Raw genomic sequence first — 9,484 nt, 5'->3', positions numbered from 1 at the left:
AGAAAATCTTTTACATGGCGCATGAATTAGGTTATAAGTAAAAGACAAATCCATAGAAATATGAACTTGCCCTGGTCTGACCAGTCTGCCAGCGAAAGTAAAATACAACTGAATTTATTTTATTTAAAAAATAAAATAAAATAAAATAAATACGGAGGTGTTTACGACTCAATGCAATGTTTGGAGTGTTGTTAGAAAAAAATAAGATAATAATTTTTTTGTGGCTAGAAAGATGGGTAGATTAAAGGGGAGGAGTTTGGCTGCGGCCCATCATCACGTGCTTGTTTACCGGACATTTCAACTTGTTCTGCTGGACGGGCGGATGGATGGATGAGTAGACGAGTGGATGGACGGACGGATGGATGGACTCCTCGGCCGAACACTGAACTGACCGCAGCCGCCTCGCGCCGCGCAATGCCCCACTTCCTTCGTCCCTTCCTGTGCGCGCTCTTGGCCGCCGCGTGCGCCGGTGCCGCGCCACGAGCCACTGGGTTCCGGTCCGGTCCGGCCGGAACCCACTCTTACGTCACCGGTGGAAACTTTTCGGAGCGGCAGGAGCCCCGCGAGCAGCCGACAGCAGGCTCACACCCAGGTCGGTACCAACAGCACCGCGGGCCCGCTGGTTCTAATACCAGATTACAGCCAGTCAGTGAGCAGCAGCAGCAGCAGCAGCAGCAGCAGCAGCAGCAGCCATCTGAAGCAGTCTGGTAGCAGGAGCGATGACTAACAGTCGCTCCATCTGTGCTCTTCCTGACAATCTACACTCAAAAGTGATGACGATTCCTCAGCAAATTGTTTGATTATGAATTCCGTTTGCTGAAATTGAAGTATCATCATTATTATTATTATTATTATTATTAGTATTATCATTATCATTATTATTATTATTATTATTATTATTATTATTATCATTATCATTATCATTATTATCATTATCATTATCATTATTATTATTATTATCATCATTATTAATACCAGTAGTAGTGGTCGGTGATGTTAGCTCTAAAAGGTTCTAGCAGCAGGGCGACACGGTGGCGCAGTGGTTAGCGCTGCCGCCTCCTGGTCCTGGCTTCGATTCCTGGCCTGGACCCTCTCTGTGTGGAGTTTGCATGTATTCCCTGTGCAGTGAAAGTTCTGACAGTTCTCATTTCAAGTGAAGAAAACTCCACTCGTCCACAGCCAGTGGGGCCATTCAGGACGTCTAGTTCACCGTCGCTCACTCAGACACACTGAGAAGACACACAGGATGTTCAAAGTTCTCTGTCACACAGTGCGAACGTGTGAAAGGTGTCACCCTGGTCAGCGAGCTCCACCATCAACCACTCCGCCTCGCCTCCGGCTCCCGGCCCCTTCACTCCTCCTGACAATGTCCCCGTTCACTTCTCGGCTGCCTCATGACTAATTCATGCTGCAGTCCGCGGCTCTCCGTCAGCAGCCTGCAGGCCACAGAGATCCTGGGGACTGGAGACTGACACAAGCTCCGCCCACTCAGTTTAGAACTAACTCTCAAGTGGCGTTCTCGACCACATTTGACCTTTAATAAAACTTCTGTAAAAACCACAGAAAAGGAAAGAGAGTAAAAAAAGACGGGCCGACCTCCTTCTGAGACAGATGGTCAGAGATTAACATTCCCATTGTTGTGGCTTCTTAGAGGGCGAAGAATTAATCCTCGGGGGGGGGAGGAAGACTGTAATGATTTTAAAAAAAAAGACACGACACAAGCCCCGCCCCCGCTGGCCCCACACCGTTCTAACATTAGCAGAATTCACGGCGGAGCGGAAACAGATTGTGCGCTGAGATCGCTGACTCGTGCTCCGACGGCGGAATGCAGTGGCCTAGTTCCAGCACTCAGACCGCCGTGTGGATTCTGGAGGCGTGGGTGAGTGGGCGGTGCCTCAGAGGGTAAGTCTCTGCTGGACCATCTGTTTGTGTCGGCCGCCCGGTGGTCTCACAGCACCGAGGCCCAGGAGATAGCAGTTGGTCCAGAGCAAAGCTGAGCTTAAGGCTCTTCAGTCTCACTCTGGGCAATAATCCCAGCATGTAATCAACAATATTATCATCATCATCATTATTATTATTATTATAAGAATTAGAATTAGAATTGGGAACGGTTGTTTGTCTTTCTGTAGCTGTGTTTCCCTGAAAAAAAATAAAAGCGATATTTCGATATCAAAGCGATATTAAAATTTCGACAAAGTACAATTGCAATGTGCGGGTGTTTCCATTGAATGCTGTGAAGCACATACAAACTGTAATTCTCGTCAAATCTCGAGAATTACGTTTGTTTGCTGTCCAGAATGGTTGTTATATATATATTTTTCTCTTTGATTACTTGAAAAAAGTATTCTGTCTCCTCCTCCTTCCAATCATAACGCAGCATTTTCACGCCACGTCCGGTGACGTGGAAATGCCAAAAGTTTCCAAGTGGAGCTGTTTCCATCACCAGTTTTTTATTGACATATTTACGTTTTGCGCAGTTCTGGTCAACAGACCCCGAGTGCAGGAAGAAGCAGGCAGTGAAAATGGATAGATGGATGGATGGATGGATGGATAGATAGATAGATAAATGAATAAATGGATGGATGGATTATTGTCATTACTGCAAGACAAGCAGAACAAAGAGAGAAGGTGTTTCCCACGCAGCGAGCGGGCCCAGACAGCCCACTTCAGTCCACTTCATAAACCTCTTTGTGCTGTTTCAACTCGCCAAATGGGGGAGATTACAGTAATCTGGCAGGAAACACCTCTGCTTCACATGCACGGACCTCCTCCTTGCCAGGTTCGGCAGCCGAGGCCGAGCCGAGAGCCGCGCCAGCGGTGGCGCGGTGGAGCCTGGAGCAGTGGCTCCAGGCTCTGAATTCATTTCCATCTTTAAAATAAACCCACTCAGCAAGAAGATGTATGAACGTGCTGATGTGCATCAGAGGGGACTGAGAAGTGGCTGTACAGTATCCACTGCATACCCTGCACTACACCACTGCACATCACCTCCAACAAAAAAAAATAGAAACACACACTGTGCCCGGCCCAGCTGTGATCAGAGGGGATTGTGGGAGCTGCGGTTCTTCTGGGACAACCCGTTGGTGTTGGTTTTTTTTGCACTGGTTGAAATATTGTCGGCTTCTGCCAAAAACAGCGACGGCTTCATGAGTGTGCAGCTCAGCTTTGGCATCGTGTCAGAGCAGCAGGATTACGAGCTCTGAGCGACCGTCAGTTATGAGCCGGGGGGGGGCGGCGGCGGCAGGTGGACAGTCGCCAGCAGGCCATTGGACAGTTGCTGTTTGAGGGAGGGGCCTTCTATTTATATATCGACATGTTTTTTTTCGCTATAATTTTAAGATGCATGATTGAGTCAAACACAGCTGGGTGGGACAGGCACTCGATGTGGGGGGCACCGGCCCACCAGGGCCCATTAGTGGCTACACACACCTGGACTACAGCCTTTAATTCTAAGCAAATGGACCTTCAGTCCACTTTGATGGTCTCCCGATACAAAATAACCTCAGTAGCAGCACAACTGATGAACCAGCTGCTGAGATTTATGACTCCCAGAACTGACAACAGTTCAGTTGGTAGCTCGCAGGAGATGATGGGAAATGGCAGGCAGACAGACAGGCAGGCAGACAGACAGGCACACACACACACACACACTAGACGTTGCTATGTCACATTGTTGCCTGGTATTACATGGACGCAGCTCGTACTTGACACCCAGTTCGGCAGCCTGATTGGTTTCGAGCAGCTCCTCAACTACGCTTTGCTGACAACTGAACACATCGCGTACAACAACGATGCTTTAGATCACTGGCTGATGCTGTTTGCAGAACTCCTGAGCAGAAGGTCATGATTTCATGGTAACAATATTAATATTAACTCTTCAGCTCTGCAGTCGCCACTCACCTGCACTTTCCACGCGGTGCCGCCGGTGCTGTCAGCCGGGGTCGGGAGGCTCCGCGGTGGTCACGGCGTCCGCGAGGATCCGCCGACCGACCTCGGCGAGTGGAAACCCGGGTAGAGGCTGCTCGTCCTCGGCTCCCTTCCCCCAAAAAAGAGTCCGCGTCCCGCCTGGATGGTCGTCTCCATCCTTTATTCCTTATCACCGGTGGCTTCATTCATGTTTGGAGACTGAAGTTTTATTTCCGTGTTTTGGTTTCCTGTGGTTTGCCGGGAAAACCGGAAGTGGATTACTTTGGACGTTTAAAAAAAAAAAAAAAAATAGATACATCGTCGTCTTCACCAAACAGGAAGTTTGATGCGCTGGGACCGAGAAACGGAAAGTGACTCCACCCACTGTCACCTGGAGCCACACCTTTCCTCAAACTCCCGCCCAGTTATTCGTTTCATGCCACTGATGCCATGTTGCAGGTTTTACCATCCAGGCGTCATCGTCGTTTTGTTATTGTGCAACGCCAAATGAACACGCTGAAAACACTCATATCGCCCCCTAGCGTTGGGGGGGGGGGGGGGAGGAGGACAGCCTCCCGTCAATAATTCCATTCTGTCATCCGCATGTGCGCTAGGACAAGGAGAAAAGTCCGGTTAGACGAGCTCAATGAAGCTGTGCGTGTGAACGACGTAGTCAGTCACACTTGTCCTGAATGACAGAGGAGCAAAGTTTTGTACAGCAGCCGAGTCAGTGCTTTAATTACCGAGCGGGATGATCGAGCGTCAGCGGGCCCTGAACAACAGAACACAGAGTTTCTCTGAATGTGTTCCCGCCAACAGCAGCAGCATCATCATCATCAACTCGTTCCTAGCTGGGAATTATCGGAAACAAGTGAGCAGGTGTTGCTGGCTGCGTCATATCGTCTGCGGCTCAACCGATCGGCCACTTGGACCGTCTCCATCTGTGGCCGTCGCTTTCACGTCTGAATGGATTCATTGATCCAGTCTGCGGCTCCATACCACTCCCCCCCCGTCCCCCCCTCCCCCCGCCTCACCCTCGTCAATAAGGTTCCGTGCAGGTTAATTGGAAATGCAGCCGACTGAAAGCGTTGAGGTTTTCTCGCCGTGCAGCCAACGTCAATGCATGAGCTTCTGCAGCAGCTGGAAAAAGACTTGTTTTGATTGATTGGTGACCCCCCCCCCCTCCTCCTCCTCTTTCTCCAGGCTCCACCCTCCTCCTGAAGGTGCAGGTCAACGACCTCCTGAGCCGCCGCCGGCTGGGCCAGGCGTCCGTCGAGGTCTTTGTCAACCACAGCAGGACCCAGGCGGTGCTGACGGGGGAGGACGGCGGGGTCTCCCTCCGAGTCCCCCTCCCGGCCGGACCCTCCGTCACCGTGGTGGCCAGCAAAGACGGCTACGTCAGCACGCAGCTGCCCTGCATCACCGACAGATCTCCAGGTCAGATTTGAAATGCGTGTGAAACACTATCGACAGCGCAAACAAAACTTCGCCTGGTCAAAATTCACTTTAATGTGACGTTTCTAGCACCGACTGCGTTTCAACCAGAATCTTAATTGATACCAAAAAAAAAAAGAGCAACCACTGGTCAGAGATTTATTGGACCCGGTGGAGAAAAGTTCCCATCAGACTTTTGGTCTCTTTGCTTCCTTTGCCAGTGTTTTCGTCGCTGACGCTGTCGCTGCTCCCTCAGAATCAGGGCAACATCTGGTTCTTCAACCACTCGGTTCTGATCACCGGCACAGAATCTGGTAACGCCTTCACTTTCCGCTCACATGTTGCCCTCCTTGCCCCTGCCAGAGGGCTCAGGCAGCTCCATACTGTCTGAACGCTGAAGTGAAATAAATAATAAAATTCCATCTGCTGTCAATCACGGTTTTCCATCATCGGCAGGAGCTTCCCGGAGATCCGTGGTCCAGTTTCCCAGGAGGCTGCTGAGCCTGACGGGCGACAGTAACGTGACCTCTGTGGAAGCCTACCTGACCTTTCCTAAGCTGCAGTCAGAGGATGGATCTCTGAAGATGTGGGGCATCGTGGCCACCAAATCAGGTAGATTACTGCACTGCAGGGGCCCTCTTCTACATTTGACATATTTATGTATTTATATATTTATTCATTCATTCATTTAAATCATCCAGTAAACAAGTGATGAGATTTTATTCTCTAAAGGCTTTCACAAACTATTTATTTAATCATTTTTGGCGTTTAGTAGCAACGGAGAATGAATTTCTTCTCTCTGCTTCCATCTAGTGGTCTCCTCTCGCCATTACAAATAGTGCTGACTCGTCCAGGCGGTCAGGGTTTCATTGTAATACAGTGAAATAAATGAATGAATGACTCACTCTCTGGCTCTGTGAAGGGTACCTCAGTGTGGCTCTGACCCCGGCGGCGGCCGTCAGCGTGCAGCTCTTCTCGGGAGGGGCGGAGCTGTTGGTGGGCGGGCCCGTACGCATCAACCTCAGCCTGCCGGACAGCTGCAGGCAGTGGCGCTCCAGCAGCGTCGTCCCGGCCTGGTACCTCAACAGAACCACCGGTGAGGAGCGAGAGGAGAGTCAGAGCTGACTCACAGTGATCAGCGGCATCAACAACATGCAGCATCCAAGTTGTCACTGTGTGTGTGTACGTGTGTGTGTGTGTGTGTGTGTGTGTGTGTGTGTCTGCAGGTGGCTGGATGAGGAAGGGTCTGGGGAAGGTGGAGTCGGTGGACGGGAGGCTGGTGTGGACGTTCACGGCGCCTCACCTGGGATACTGGATGGCTGCTGCGCTGACTCCGCCCTCAGGTGAGAGGAGATGTCAGTCTTTGCAAAGCGCTCTCGGCTGCGATTTAGCACTTTATTAAAAAAAGAATAATAATAAAATTAAAAAAATTTAAAAAAAGTTGATTGATTGATTCGTGCTGGGAGGCCAAAATAAATGACTTTCATTTGCTTGACTTTAAATTTTTTTTGAGGATAAACATTTCCCCATTTCCATCAACCTTTTCCTCTCTCCAGGGTTCTTCAGCCTGGACGCCCACTTCGACTTCCTGTTGCACCACTGGTTCTTCCTGTTGCTCCTCCTGGGAGGACTGCTCACCCTCATCCTCTGCCTCCTGCTGGGCACCGTGTGTTACAGCAGGTAAGGTCTCACCTGATGGACCTCATGTTGTCCAAATGGAAGCGTTTCCAGGAGCCGACCTGAGTGAAGAAGCACATTGACTCCTCCTGTTGTTGTTGAACATGTGATTGAAGGTGTTGGGGCCTCTTCTTCTCTGCGTCCTGCAGGAAGTCGCTGACGGAAGCCAAAACTCTGCGAGCAGCGACGACCAAAGACCAGAGCACGTCCACAGGCCAGGATGGAGGCTCCTCAGGCGGCCCAGATGATCTGAACCAGTCGCTCCAGTCCAGGAGGGACAGCCGCTCTCCTGCTGCCGATGTCATCGCCAACCCCAGCATCGTTTCCACCGACCCGGAGCTCAACACCGGGCTAAATGACCTGACGGCGGCCGAGAGGGTCAGAGTGACCAGCTCGCTGATGGAGAACCTGTTCTTCTGCAACCAGCCCGTCGCCGTCCTTCATGCTCCGGCGTTCTTCCAGCTGGAGGAGGGGTCGGCGGGGTCAGAGAGGTCAACGGGGTCGGCGGAGCCTCCAAGGAGCCGCTCGGCTACGCTGCCTCGCTCCGGAGCTCCCAACGCTGCTGCTGCTGCTGCTGCTGCTGCTGCTCCTCAGCTGCTGAGCCAAGAGGGCCACGCCCACACCGGTACTGGGCCGGACCTTCCAGCAGACTCCGCCCCCTCCTCCTCCGCCACCAGGGCCACGTTCAGCCTGCAGGAGTCGCTGTCGGTCCCTGGCACCCTGAACAGGCTGCTGGGCAGCAGGCGGACGGCGCCGCCGCCGCAGCCTTCTCGGGCCTGGTTCGTCTCCCTGGAGGGGAAACCGGCGGCCGAGGTCCGGTACGCCGACGCTGTGGCGCCGGAGCCGCAGAGGAGGCGTCGGGCGGCCGACAGCCGCGACACCAGCCTGGACTCCGGGGTGGACATGAGCGAGCTGGGCCACACGGCCGGCAGGAAGGTGGCGCTGGAGCGCAACGCCACCTTTGTCAAGAGCACAAAGCAGGCCGGAGGGCGCCGTGACAGCGGCTCCGACTTTTGACCTTTAACCTTTAGACCCAGTTTTTATTGCCATATTTAGGTCATGGAAACGCAGCTACTGTCAATCTTGTCAAATACCCCTAATTAAAAATAAAGGATTTGAATTTCACAAGGCTCAGTGACAAATCAACAATTTTTTTCTGCAGCTCGAGCACTTTAGCCAGAAGAATGATTCCTGTTTAAAGTCCAATCTGTTAACCATGTGTTTTGTTTTGGGTTTTTGAATTTTTGCTTTGTATTTTTCAAGACATTTTCGTGTGTGTTTTGGTCATGAAGTGATTTTTTTTTCCTCTCCTGAAGTCAAACAACTTGTTAAATATTTTGTGATGAAAATTGTATTTTAACTCTAATAAAAAATGAAACGTTGAGATGGTTTCGTCTGTTCCACATCAGCTTGTGTGTGTGTGTGTTGGGGGGGGGGGGGGGGGGGGACACGCAGCGAACACGTTCATCAAACCGCTGATGCTCCGCTCTCGCGGCACTTCTAGCGCTCGCGCACTTTGATGCACGTTCGCGTGATGCTCACTAGGGGTCGCAACATCACAAGCTTTGCGTTTCAGCGAGACGATCGCGCGCGTGTGTTCGCGTGTGTAGGAATACTCACATTCCACTGGAAGCAGGAAGCTGTAAACACGTGAGGAAGCACCGCTCAAGTTCAAAGCCTCCTTCTGACTCTGATCAGTGCGTCCCGTGCAGCAGGTGGCGCTCAGGGGGAGGAGTGTCACCTGGACCAATCAGGTTCCACCGAGGCTTGTTGTGATTCTGTTATGATCAAAAATGTTTTAGTCAGTATTAAGTTTGGGTTGTTGTTGCAATCTTATGATATTCATATAATAACATTAAAAAAGTGTGGCTGTGTAAGTCGCTGGGAGAGAGCTGTGATTGGCTCCTGCACGCCACGTGACCCTGAGTTCAACGGAATCAGTAACGAAAATAAAGAGAAACGCACGGATGGATCCACTGTGATTAATGCAGATTAATCAACAACGATTTTAATCTTCACATCCGCTTTTTTCTTTTCTCTTTTCCTGCTGTTTCAACATGCGCAACCTGCTTCACCCGCTTTGTCCTGCAAAGCTTTGAAAACAGATCTGAACCCCCGCGGGCCAGAGATCCGCTGGTGATAAAAGCAGGTATCTGTTACACAGTGCAGGAGGCCGAGGGGATTTGTTCTAGCAGCGGGGAGTCGGCGGTCGGCCTCGTCTCCAGTCTGCAACAAGAGCAGCAGATGTTTTGCTTTCCAATGCCCCCTTCTCCCTCCCCAACCTCAACAAAAAATTTTTTGCATGACTGACAGTGAAAGATGTTGCCAGTCTTTTCTCAGCATGGAGTCTTCACGCAGTTTGAACTAATTATTCCAAGCCAGACGTTAATCAGTGATTAATCAAAATCACATTCAGATTGTCCCTGCAGGGACTCCGTCCCTCCACGTCGCAAGATCTCTAGATATT

At 51.0% G+C, this 9,484-nt stretch overlaps 1 protein-coding gene across 1 annotated transcript; it reads left to right on the top strand.

Moving 5' to 3' along the window:
- Positions 1 to 349: 349 nt before the first annotated feature.
- LOC142880224 (protein FAM171B-like) lies at positions 350 to 8,410 on the top strand. The gene is made up of 8 exons (XM_076013984.1): positions 350 to 592; positions 5,110 to 5,343; positions 5,562 to 5,654; positions 5,797 to 5,952; positions 6,263 to 6,436; positions 6,567 to 6,683; positions 6,897 to 7,020; positions 7,167 to 8,410. The coding sequence occupies exons 1-8, from the start codon at positions 415 to 417 to the stop codon at positions 8,032 to 8,034; spliced, it is 1,944 nt and encodes a 647-aa protein (XP_075870099.1). The 5' UTR covers positions 350 to 414; the 3' UTR covers positions 8,035 to 8,410.
- The last annotated feature ends 1,074 nt before the right edge of the window (positions 8,411 to 9,484 follow it).

This window comes from Nelusetta ayraudi, unplaced genomic scaffold (genome assembly GCF_046127955.1).
Source record: "Nelusetta ayraudi isolate G7.1 ecotype Tasmania unplaced genomic scaffold, CSIRO-AGI_Nayr_v1 ptg000163l, whole genome shotgun sequence".
Lineage (NCBI taxonomy): Eukaryota > Metazoa > Chordata > Actinopteri > Tetraodontiformes > Monacanthidae > Nelusetta > Nelusetta ayraudi.
The sequence above is the reverse complement of the archived record's forward strand: the minus strand, read 5'-3'. Positions and strand labels throughout refer to the sequence as shown.